Raw genomic sequence first — 12,977 nt, 5'->3', positions numbered from 1 at the left:
AGCAGAGAGAGAGAGAGAGAGAGAGAGAGAGAGAGAGAGAGAGAGAGAGAGAATCGCTGAGCTCTGCAGGCTCTGTGCGCATTCAACGGTGTCATCTGAAATGCAATGATGAGCTAGCGCCCGCTGTAGGGCGGTGCTGGTATTACACCCCTCCCCCACCCATTCCCAATGTCCCTCAGTTTACAAGAAACAAACAGGAAATAAAAAGATTTAAAGAAACAAAAAGAAAAAAGAAAGAAACAAAAAGAAATCCCCCCACCCCCCAACTGGGCCTGCCAGCACACCGTTGACTTCAAGTGTGTGACAGCGAGTGTGTGTGTGAGTGAGTGTGTGAATCAGTGTGTATGCGGGCGTGGCCGCCAGAGTCTCTGAGAATATGTGAGAACTGGTGTGTGTGTGTGTGTGCGCGCGCGGAGGCTCCATGGGGGTGAGGGGGACTCCTAGTATTTCTTCCCCGGGACGAACTCCTTCGCTTCGGGATTCAAGATGCTCTTCCTCTGCAAAAGAAAAAAATAAATTAAAAAAAAGAGTGAACATATTCATTTTAACCTAAAACGTTCCGAGTGTTTCATGAATTCTCTTGTTGTGAAACGAGATGCGTCTGACTCACCGCCACTTCCTCCAGGTTGTTATGGTGATCGCTGACCGACAGGCCGTTGAGCTGCTGCTGCAGCTGCCCCACCCCCTGGTTGTTGAGGTCACGTGAAGGGATGAACCAATCCTGGTCCTCCTCCTCCAGCATTTCCTGGAAGCAGCGCTCTAAGAACTCCTGCTCCAGCAGTTCCTCTTCCACCTGGGAGACAACAGGGGGGAGAAAATAAAAAGAGAGAGAGAGATGAGTGACAGTGGGGGAAAAAGAGCAAGGACATGTGGGTGGACAGAGGAGGAATATACAAGAGATCATTTGCATGACAAGTAGATGGAAGGCTTCCCCAAAGAGACGTCTCCTCAGTAATGTGGTGGCGTTAAAATACAGGACTCAACCAAGCAATCAAGAGCAAGGGATACAGAAAGATGAAAGGGGAACACTGAATGTTGGAAGATGATGGTAACTTATTAGTTCCCCCTGCGGAATTTTCCAGGATGACACTTGGTTCGGAAAAAAAAAAAAAAAGACGAAGATTGTGGCACGAGAGACGGTATGTGTATGGGACAACAAAGGACAACAAAGGACAGAAACTATATAGAAAGAAGGAACAAGAGTAGACTGAGACCATGAAAAGAATGAAGGCATTAAGTCTCAATCTCTAAATTGTCTGCGATGTGCTTTAAGTCTTTTAAAACATACTATGAGAACACACACCTGTCTGTTATACTCTTCTTCATTCTCCATCCACATGTACTCAGCGAACGGGTTGGCGTCGCTGCCCTCTCCTGCGTGCCCATTGGCCACTGGCTCCTTTCCCTCCTTGCCCGGAGCGCCACCTCCCGGTGTCTTGGCCACCTCTGGACCGCTCATCTCAGCCGGCTCTGGACGGGGCGACACAAGAAGACATAAATAAATAAAAAAAATCAAGTTCAGAACTTCCTTCAGGGTATGGTATACTTATTGAAAATATTTTTAACAGACTTTATTACATTGTTCCCTTCTTGCAGCCAGATATGCTTGACTTGTCTCCTACTCTTCAGCCCACAGCTGGACATTATCTAAGAATCAAGGCTGCACCGTCTCAGCCTGGGATCCAAACAGACACCGCTATGGCTGAAAGACTGCACCCACGGGTAGATTAGTCTTCATCCAGTCTCACTATTCACAAACAATAAAACCGCCAAAGAACAATTCTCCATATCTCATGATCTTAAATAAGAGACGGATAGAAAGCTGCATCACCAGCTGGGATGGATCCCGCTCTCTAAAACCACTCTGTGACATCTACAACTGTTCTTACCACAAACACCTAAATGAGTGTCTGAGGGCTTAACGGAGCTGTTGGCATTTTATGACTCCAATCAATCGCTTTTCAGGGGGATGAACTGCGGTGGTGTGGTAAAAGGCCACACTGCATTATTATTAGCAAGGAAAACACACACACACACTATGAAGACATACAGTGACATTCCCAGGCAAACAAACAGCCATAGTGTTAAATCAGTTGGATTACATTCATAAAAACAGAAAATATATCACAATGTCAACCTCATTTCCATACAGTTTAGCGTCGGTGTGTGGAGTGAAACAATCATCTCAAAGATTTTAATCTAAGATTTAAAGATGTAAATCAAAGTAAAAAAAAAACAAAAAAAAAAATAAAAAAACAGGAAATGTGACTGTTTGATTGAAACAGTAAATCAATACAAGAGGAAAGCACAACGCCGTTATCTGCTGTAGCCGCTGTATGAGCGCAGTGCAGAGTGGCGGCTATGAGCTAGCCCACATGCACCAACATGCATTAAAAAGGCCTCCGTGGTCGGCCCGGCTATGTAAACAAAGCGAGGAGGAGCTCAGATAACATCACACAGTCTCTGCTCAGGTCGACACAACTCCCCTATGTCTTCACATAGATAACAGTTGTTTGCTGCTTTATTAGTGCTAGGAATGTCGAATTTAGCACATTGAGAGACAGTGAATCGGTGAGTCATCGTATGTAATGGTGCTGCATGTTGCAACGTAGAGGCTGCAGGTGTTACATGTCTCTCCTGCTGCTCCCAGATGACTAAGATCCGGCTCAAACGGTAAAAAAACTAAAGTTCAGCACAGATGTTTAACTGACACTTTCTACAGTGGCATTAAATTAGTACTCTTGATGTGCTATGGGTACTTTCTGATGGGAAGCCATTAATATGAATGGAAACACTGTCATAAGACAACAGAGTACAGTCAGCTTCATGTCACGAACTTCCATCCAATCTGACTTCTTCTGGTGTTTAAATAGCTTTTACTTTCTGCCACACACACACACCAGAATTCATTGTGAAAGAAATGGTGATTAGATGATTATTTGTGCATTCCTAATTCTGTGACAAAGAACTCCTGCTCTGATGAGAAATGCCCACTATAATGACATAATCCTCATACTGCCAGCCAGCTCCAACAGACTTGTCATGACTCAACCACAGTGGCAAGGAGAAAAAAAAAAAAAAGCGATGATCTCAACCGAGCCGCGCACACAGCCCCAGGTTCAGCCTGATGCAGGCGCACCGTGCTGGACTTGAGAGGATGAACTCCCAGCAGCTTCACGGGAACAACCTGATTTCCACAAACACGGGACACAATGTTAACGTAGACACCGACTCCCGACGTTTCTGTCTCGGTCAATGTGACACAATCGACACACGGGAGGCGAGCCGCTGCCAACTGTACACAGTGATGGTACGGACACGCTGTCCTTCCAGAGAAGTTCAAATAAACATTTAAGTAGGTTAGTAGACTACAGGGTCTGCCTCGCTCGAAGCCGTCAGTGTTTCGGTCTATCTGGGGACAATGATAAAGCAGTCTAATTATGTAGTGCAGACTTAAACAAGATGTTAGTGACTAAGACAAATAGGAGGCAGGGAAGGGCAGAGAGGGAGGGCAGGAAAGAACATTTTGTAAAAGAATACGACAAGCCTAAATTAAACTCTGCACTGGTTGAGCAAGGTGTTGGAAGCCTGCTGGTGTGAGTGTGCCAGTGTGTTCAACCACTTCTACTGCTGTCCATAGAGTGTTATGGAACAACAAATACTTAACATTAATTTCCAAAGTTTACCAGACAGTTTAAACAAATTCACAACACTTTAATATAATCAGGGATAGGAGTAAGAAGTTTTTTCCAAGATGTCTATACATCTATAGCAAAATGAGAGATTTCTTCAAAAAAGTATGAAATCGATGACGCTAAAAAAAGTATGAGAATCTCAACCCTTTAAATCAGTTATGAGTCACTGTACACAGGCCTCTGTTCAGCGACACAAGAGTGCACAGCGGGTGAGTCGTCGTGAACAAGGAGACAAGGAGCACTGTGCCATTATGTACCGCATGTAGCACTTAGCATGTTCGCGTTGCATAACCATGTGTTGGTCACCATGTAATATTTAGTTAGCATCCTTCACGCCTGCAAGTGTGATTTGATGAGGGTGAAGGATAAGCAGTGGAAAGGTAAAACCTGCAGGAGGACTCCAGAACATAAAATAAAATAAAAATCAAAGCGCTAAGACCTCATGGTGTCATCTCAAACACTTTATTGGAGACGATGTCAACATTTTCTGACTGGATGATCCTGCAAATCCTTAACCTGACATCTATATTCTCTCTCAGGAGTGGATAACATTCAGGATAACGGAGGATTACTGTAATAGATTGACATTTTAGAGAATAAACAATTACACACAAAAAAGAAAGCATTATTTAACTGATAATGTAAAGAATTTTGGTGGCAGTCCTAAAAAACAAAGATCTCCCAAGTCAACTTATTCATCCTAGCAATAAACCGTTTGAACAGTGAAGTAAGTGTGATAACAAAATAAGCTTATGTAACGTTACAAATACCAGAAAGAAAGAACAGTTGTTCATAAGTCTAAATATTAAACCACAGGTGAAAATGTTCGCTGACGAGCTTGTTAAAATATATTTTTGTTGATTTATTAGAAGAACGCTTAAGATACATTGTGTACCCGCATGTAAAGGGGAAAAAACAGTTAAAAATCTCCCAGAGATCCAATCTGCGGAGCGACAAAAACCGGAGGACACGAGAAACCGAAGACAGATTTAAGCAACTTTATCAACTGTTCATAATAATAATAGCTTTGAGATTGACATAATTAACCGCTTCATGACAGATTATGCAATGTAACAGTGTGCTGTGTGTAATGGGAGCTGTGTCGTAGTGGCCTGTAGCATGCTAACGGAGAGCTAACAGGCTAAACCAGGTGTTCGGGCCTACCTGGAAAGTTGGTGAATGGATTGGACGGTCTGAGCCGAGGTAACGCTAATGCTAAGTGGCTAGTTCGCGTTAGCTGCAAACAGATGGACACACATAGCTGTGCTGTCAATGGACGGGCCTAAGGTGAAAGCTATCCCAGTAACAACAAAGGGTGTCGGGCTAGGTTATTTTTATTAACGTCGGGCACGGATTTTAACGTGAAACCGAATAAAACGCGAAAACAGAGCCGCAAACGAAAAGGACACGGTGAGATATTATAACATACGAACCACACGCGGAGGTCAAACCCAAAACTCCATTCCCGTTCGGATGCTTGAGGCCAAACAAAGTCGTCTGTTGAGCTAGCACGCTGCTACAGCATGGCAGCATCACCGAAGCAGGTCACCACAACAAGCCTTACGGGATTACGACACCTTTACACGCACACGAGACGAACAGTCACGCGTTTAAAAGTTTAAATTACCTGGCATTGTGCTCTCGGTGCTCGCTTCGAAGTGTAACGTTACACAAACTTATAGCAAGTACACGGCGAAGAGTGCGTGGTCGTCGTTTCTCCAGTGGGGATTACTCTGCGCTGCGATGCAACGTAGCTCAAGTTAGCTAAATCCTGTTAGCCACCTTGCTAACGTTAGAAAGCTGGGTCGGTCACGTGGTCTGGTGCTGCATTCACTTTCTTTCATGAATGTAGGAATTACAAACAAGCAGACATGACTAATTCTCAAATGTAAAATAAATACCAATCACAATTTCACACAACCTAAGGTGACATCTTCCCATGACTTGATTTATCCGACCAAACCCGAACCCAAAATAAATTCAGTGTACAATGGTTAAAAAAGAGCTGAAATAATTATCACATTAATGGAACTGGAAGAAATTATGCTTTGTTTTTTGCTTGATAAATGACCAAAACATTGATTCATCAAATAAAAAATATATAGTTTTAGCTCTAGCTTTGAGCAGACTGTAATCAAAAACTAACAAAATACGTTTAGAAGCTTTTCTTTTATCAATACAGTATGAAGAGTTTGGTCTAATGTACTCCATAACAGTGCTTTGAACATCTGCTTGAGTACTTTATGTGGGATATTGGAAACAAGAAGCATGTCATAATCTATGTATAGTGATATTGGAAAATACTTATTGATACTGTGAATTCAACCATATCTACCAGCCCCAGTTCAGATGTCTGAATTCATCTGAATAGCGACAATATTCAAAACATGCCGATTTCAATTTGATGGATTAACAGCATCCACACTAACAAACATTAGAACGTAGCGTGCAGCCAGGTACCAGGTGGACGGTGTGTGTGAAGAGCAAATGAAAAAGACGCCGTCAGAAACAAGTGATGTTTGTTCAGTGTGCAGATAAATATGTGCAGTGATGCACAGAAACGGACGTAGCCCTGATATACAAGCTGCTACACCACAACATCTTGTTATATCCCACCACAGTGTTTCCATTCCTATCCTATTTTGTCTATATGTGGGTAGACTAAATATGACAAAAACTCTCATAAAATGCATTCCCACAGCACCAAAATGCCCATAAAGTTGAAACAAACACCTCACTAACATTCATGAAGGAACAACTGTAGAGATGTTGTATTAGACAACATTAGTTGTAGCTTGGTGTACATAATTAAGTGGAGAACACGACTTCTTTTTGCAGACCTTGTTTTTCTGCTATTGTTAATACATCAACACATTACCAGGGCTGCAACTACGGTTATTTCCTTATCAGTTAAAATGTGTTAAATTCCAAATTCAGAGCATTCATATAGCAGCAAACAACTATATGTAATGTAAACTTAAAGGGGAGTAATGGCGTCCTGATCAGAGAATGAAGACACACACTCTCAGTGTGTGTTGTAATCCGAACGTCTCTGTGCTTTGTTTACATAGCTGGTGCGTGCATGTGCGTGCATGCGAGTGCATGTGCGTGCATGCGCGTGCATGCGAGTCTCAGTGTGTGTGTGTGTGCCCCACTGGTAGCTAATGGCTGCCGCTCTGCTCTGCTCTGCACTCATACACCAGTCACTGCTAATAAGTTACGCCATCCGGACTAAGGTGTCATCGCAAAAGCATAACGCCCACCCTCCTCCGGTCCCGACCATACTATTCTTTCAATCAATTTATCCAGCAGATCCCAACCTGGGCGTCAGGTCACAGGATAAATGTGGAGAAATATTTAAAATATTAAAGTGTTCAACACAAATGATCTTAACTTCTTTATTATAAACTACTGGATAGCTTTACTCAAAGACATATGAAACTCTCTAAGGCCAGGTGTCAAACTAAAAAGCCACAAAGGTTGAGAACCAATGAACCAATTCAGCGGTACACGTCACAATAACGTTGAGAGGGGAAAATCGGGGCTCACAACGGGTCCTTGAACGCAACATGTTAACAAACATCCTTCAAGCTCCGCCAAAGCACCACTACACTTTTTACTCTCATCCTAAACTAAAAATGCCTGCGTGGCTTCGGAAATAAAATAATTCTCTCCATTGATAACAAATAATCTGCACTTTAATTTACTTTTTTTTGTGGAGGGCTAAATGACTAACAGTATAAACAGCAGACTATTAACCCACAAGGTCTGTTGTTCAAATCAGTGTATATATAATATAGTATTACTGATCTTTGTAAATATATACATCCAACATTTAACACTGCATATATCGATGAAGTTGGGAGTGTTCCGGTGTTCTACCACAATACAACTATTTCTAATGTAGGAGATGACTCTTAAGTTGGTTTGTCACATTTTCACAAGTGTTTTCTTCCTCTCAGGCTGTTTGTGGTCTTAAGTGGTGCAACACCATAAGTGACGATATCCGTGAAATGTGTGCAAGTTACTAAAACAAATGCTCTTCTACAGGATACACACATTCATCATTTGCGTTTAAACGAACATTGTAAGCCGGTTAGCGCTTGTTGTTCTCGCATGTCTTTCTTTCTTTCTTTTATGTAGCAGACAGCTAGCTCCACTAACAACAACAACTCACCACACAACTTCAAGTGCTTATAGAGGGGGAATCCGCAAACCAGCTGTCGGGGGGAGGGGGGGCGGCTTTTTTCCGGTCCCGGACGTCACAGGAAAACCACACAGTGAAGAAATTCTTCTAATAATCTCCAGTACGCCAAAACAATAGGTGTATCCTTTGTCGGCTAGCTCGCGTAAGTGGCTAAAAACGGATAAATCCACTGTTTCTCTGACGAAACGTCGAGGGGTAAAAACGTTGTGTCGTGGGTCGTGTTTGTCCAGCTGTACACTTCAGTCATTGGTTGAAACCTACGTCAGCAACGTTTCCTCGCAATTCTATTGGCCCAGACGACCTCACGCCCCGCCCCACCCCAACTCACGTAAGTAAACAAAATATATCCCATTTTTCTCGCGGCCCCTTTTTTTATAATCAATATGACCAGTTAATATTTGACAACGTGGCTGTTTTAACCCGGTCCGACCGTTCTTTAACAGACAAAGCTCTAGTTGTTTGCTTGTTGAGGTTGTTAGGCCGAAAAGGCAACAAGAGGGGAGTAAAAGTACAGCAGATTAAAGAATATCTTATGTGAGCAGCGTGCACATGCTTTTCGGGCGAGGACATCCCCAGTGTGTGCCTCATCTATCACTGTTACTCATACACATCTGTTTGTCAGAAATATAATATTTGATACGTATTTGTTTGTAGTCTTGAAGTAGTGTTGAAATACCCTCACAGCAATTTGTTGTAATCTATCATTAAACTTTTACACAAAGACAGTGGGCCCTTTGTGCTTATTTGATCATTAATATCTGACTATCACGAGTCAAAAGAAACTTTAAAAGCACATGCCTGGTGCTGATCATGTGAAAAACCTAAAGTCACAATGCAAAAACAATGCTGTTTGCTCACAGATAAGTAATTATAGAGCTGAACTAATAATTTAAGGCAATCTAGACATTCCTGGTGTATGCTGGAATTTATTGTTCTTATATTGTTACATTATTGTGTTGAAAATAATCAAATAATGGACAGTAACATCAATATCGTCAACATACATGTCAGTTGTTATTAGGGATTCTTTATTGTGCCGTGTACTAAATTTCTATCTACCCTCTGGTCAGTGGGCATTTACATGGTATTTCAGAAAAACGTTCAGCTCTGTGACTATAATGTATACATGATACACGGGAAGTAAAAAAAGGCTATTAGTTTTATGCAGAGAACAGTCAAAATTTACCTCTTAAATGACATAATTTTAAAGGTATAGCCCTTATGTCTACTCTAAAAGAGCAAACTATTTATTTATTTATGAATGTACTGAATATCAATGCATACACCAGTGCTTCAACGTAAACACCTTGTTACTCTGGAGGATTGTGTTGTAATGATTTCAAAACACTTTAAACAATGTGCCCATGTCCAACAACTCTGCTCCACCCGTTTTCATAACGCAGACTTAGAGAACTGACAATGTTTTCAGTAATGTGAGCTCACTCTTTCTGACATAACCTTGATGGAAAAGCAACATTTTACAGCCCATTCTAAAAAACTGCAGTTTAGTGAAAACATTAGTCGATTGTACATTTAGTCATCCTCCGGTTGTGCTCTCAAAATAGCCATTAACTTATTGGCAGCACCCACAGATAATTGAGGTCATATACTTCATTAGCCTTCTGACACTTAAACACTACTTCTCTAAGGCTGAACTGCCACAACTAAATAAAGAATCCATGGCTCATTTGTGCCACATTCTCATTCAGCCCCTGTCCTATATGCATTTCATAACGGCTGTGGATCAACCCATGTGTCCTTGTAAACCAGAGGGGTTGTCCCGAGTCAGCGGTAAATAAGAGGGTGCATTACTCTAACACCACAGCGGAGGGCGACTGTAACACACAGCAGGGTTTTATGGGCAGTGTGGTGTGTCCTCTGGCAGAAACCGTATTGTGAATTGTCAATGCAGATCGAACTTGTGTAGCTGTAACCAAGGATTTAAATGCCCCCCCATAACCACTAATGCCTGTTGAAGTGGATGTTAACTGAAGTACTCGACAATAGTGTGTCTGAAACTGATTTTCTGGAGCTGTTATCAGCCCTAAGCTTACAAAGATCACAAAATTAGGGTCTATGTTATGCACAGTTTTTCTATTAATGACTGGACAGGTAAATATCACATCTTGAGAGTTACAGTTTACTCCGTGGTCCAAACAAGTAACTACACTGCAGAGTCTTCCTTGCATCTTGCACTGCAGCACTGCTAGTTAACACTTCACCGTAAATTGTCACTGTGACAGATTTCTAACTTGCTGGATTATTTCTGCATTGTCACAGCTGGATGCAAGATGCATGCTCGTGCATATGAGTTGAGAAGACGATGTGGACATTAAATCAGGAACACCAGATGTTCTTCAGAGTGTCACCTCAAATCTGTGTGTGTGTGTGTGTGTGTGTGTGCAGTTGATTTATCCATTCTGACCTGCGATACCTTTCTTTGGGAAACTCATAAAGGGCTGCAGGAATGGTTTCTGCTCTGATCACTCGTGAAAAAGGCGGTTAGAGACGTCTTTGGGTAAAAAAAATAGTTGGATATGTGAGACAACTCATATTGCAGATTTAATACACTGCCCACACCCACATGTATTGTCATGGGAGAACACAGCAATAGCATGCATGCACACACACCAACTGTTCTCACATTCACTATTGCGTTGCAGACGTCTTTCCTTCTCCCCACTGCTCTTCTCTCTCTCCCCTGTTATAAATGTCACCCTCAGTGTATTTGCTGTCATAAATCATAAATTCCCTTCCTGTACCTCTCTCTCCCCCCTCGCTCTCCCTCTCTTTTTCTTATACAATAGCCCAGACTTGATGTCAGATGGCAGCCATGTTTAAAGAGTGTGTTTATTATGTGTGTGAGTGTGTATCTTCTACCCCAGCCTTTCCTGTGGCCCCACCCGAGGCTTCACCGGTAAGTTTGTCCAATGCCACTTGCAGGGACACATACATGCATACACGCACAAGAACATACGACACACCCTTCCGTGCACATGAGCAGGAAGTGGCCCGTTAGCACGCACTCCTAGGTACAATATTGCCTTCGTTATTTTCTGCACAAACTCAGTATTCCTGCAGGTGTACAAGTGCTCCTAGTCTGAGGTCTTTTTAACTCTCACCACCGAGGGGCTATCTGTACAACAAGCAATAGGCCTACAGTATGATTTTGACAAGGACTTTGGTGAACATGGAAGTATATTACTGCTTCACATTTGTTACAGAAACCTTTAAGAAAATAATGAGTCACTAAACACATGCAGATATTTCTACTCCCCCCTCTAATTGTTCCCCTGTGTTTTACAACCAATGTTCAGACTCCAGACCCCTCGTGTGTTTTTATATGTTTGCTCTGAATTCATGCAGTACTTGTGCAAGACGATTTGTTTTACAAGAGGTTGTATAATTATTACCACTTTATAACCCGTGCACAGGCTGAGTGGATCTGCATATTCATGCCATTATTCACCCTTGAAAGAAATGGGAAGAATGACATTTTTCCAAATGGCATGCGAATGTGCAGAGCATCTGTCACTGCTAAACTTGAACTTGACACTTTATTCTTGACCTTAAACAGCTTAGTTAGATGAGAATATTTATAATACTCTCCTGTCTGTACGGTAAATATGAGGCCAGAGCCAGTTAGCTTAGTTTAGGGTTAGACTAAAATCAGGGGGAAGCAGCTGGCCTCTGCACCCCTAAAGCTCACAAATTATGCGCTGTTTCTAATTAAAAAACTTTATTAAAAAACAACGTATGCATTATAATTTTATGTGAAAGGAATAGTTTCATATTTTGGGGACTATGAGTATACGCTTTCTTGCCGAGAGTTACATCAGACTGCAGACTGATTTCAATCGTATGTCTGTAGGTAAATATGAGGCTAGCTTAGCACAAAGGTTTAGTGTGTTAATTAGTGGGCTTAAGAGGTGCTGGTAGGTGGATTTTTATTTTACTTTTGAACAAAGCCAGTAGCTAGTGGTACCAATAGCCTCTGACTCTCAGCAGGAGGAGAAGGAAGCAAATGTGTATTTCCTGAAAAGTCAAGCTAACATGCACTAGCATAAATGTATGTTTTAAGCGTTACTGTGTAAAGCTATCAACAAGATATAAGATTGTTTTTGCATGAACGCTATCTGGAGGGGAAGTAGCAGGTTCTCATTCGGGCTGTGGTTGAGATTGGAGTCTATTTTGAGCAGTTGGAGGAAGAACAGTATCTCGGAGTGTGTGTGTGTGTGTGTGTTTGCAAGCACGCTTGCATGTGTATGTTATGGGTGTATTCCCGTTGCTCGAGGACTTCTAGGGTCCCAGAGATAATGTGGAATTCATGAAAGGAATGCCAAGCAGGGGTTCCTTCCTGTCACCTGACTCCATCACTTCCTGTGTTGGGCTTCCTACGTCCGGACCTCCAGGGAGAGACGGGTGAGGCTGCACCTCGACCACGACTCAAGATCTGCTTCAGACTTTTGAGTCTCTGGCGTGATGGAGGGGATTGACTGCGGCCCTCCCTGGTGGGTTTAAGTCTATGGTTTAAGCAGGTCTAATGCAGAGTTGGTCGAAGCTGATTGCCAAACAGAGGTGTCAGGCAAAATTATGAAAAGACGAGGTTTGATAGCAAAGCTGTTGAAATGCTGCCACCCGACTGCTAATTTTAGTCATTAGATAATTAACTGGGGCAAATGAATACGGGCGAAGGTTCAAACAAAATGGATTAAACAAAGAAAGATGCAAGAGAGAAGAATGGCCAATAAAGCAGAGAAGGGACAGATGTAGAACAATAAAGCGAAAGAAAGAAGGAGAAAGAGTGGTGGTGGCAGGATCCATATGGGGCCTCTTGTTGTTTGGGCAGCAAAGGGAGAGATGCCAGGTAATGGCTTCCAGACACACGCACACACACGCACACACACACTAATTCGATTTGGAAATCTGACAGGAGACTGAGTGGATGTGTGTATGTGTGTGTATATACCAGAGGCCTTTTCTTTCGAATACTCAAGAGGTCTGATTTCCTCTGCCCATTGGGAGTAGGGCCAGCTAGTCTCAGTGTGTGTGTGTGTGTGTGTGTGTGTGTGTGT

General features: G+C 42.4%; 1 protein-coding gene across 3 annotated transcripts; it reads right to left on the bottom strand.

The window, feature by feature from the left end:
- Positions 1 to 117: 117 nt before the first annotated feature.
- paip2b (poly(A) binding protein interacting protein 2B) lies at positions 118 to 8,124 on the bottom strand. Of its 3 annotated transcripts, none has more exons than XM_031851446.1 (4): positions 7,873 to 8,124; positions 1,304 to 1,470; positions 611 to 793; positions 118 to 497 (listed from the first exon to the last, which is right to left on the bottom strand). In XM_031851446.1, the coding sequence occupies exons 2-4, from the start codon at positions 1,457 to 1,459 to the stop codon at positions 441 to 443; spliced, it is 396 nt and encodes a 131-aa protein (XP_031707306.1). In that variant the 5' UTR covers positions 1,460 to 1,470; positions 7,873 to 8,124; the 3' UTR covers positions 118 to 440. The 3 variants fall into 3 exon arrangements, with proteins under 3 accessions (XP_031707306.1, XP_031707305.1, XP_031707304.1); XM_031851445.1 differs by lacking the exon at positions 7,873 to 8,124 and adding an exon at positions 5,323 to 6,709; XM_031851444.1 differs by lacking the exon at positions 7,873 to 8,124 and adding an exon at positions 5,129 to 5,302.
- Between the last annotated feature and the right edge of the window lie 4,853 nt (positions 8,125 to 12,977).

This window comes from Anarrhichthys ocellatus, unplaced genomic scaffold (genome assembly GCF_004355925.1).
Source record: "Anarrhichthys ocellatus isolate YVR2014 unplaced genomic scaffold, GSC_Weel_1.0 scaffold11, whole genome shotgun sequence".
Taxonomy (NCBI): Eukaryota; Metazoa; Chordata; class Actinopteri; order Perciformes; family Anarhichadidae; genus Anarrhichthys; species Anarrhichthys ocellatus.
Note: the sequence above shows the minus strand (reverse complement) of the source record. Positions and strands in the feature narration are given on the sequence as shown.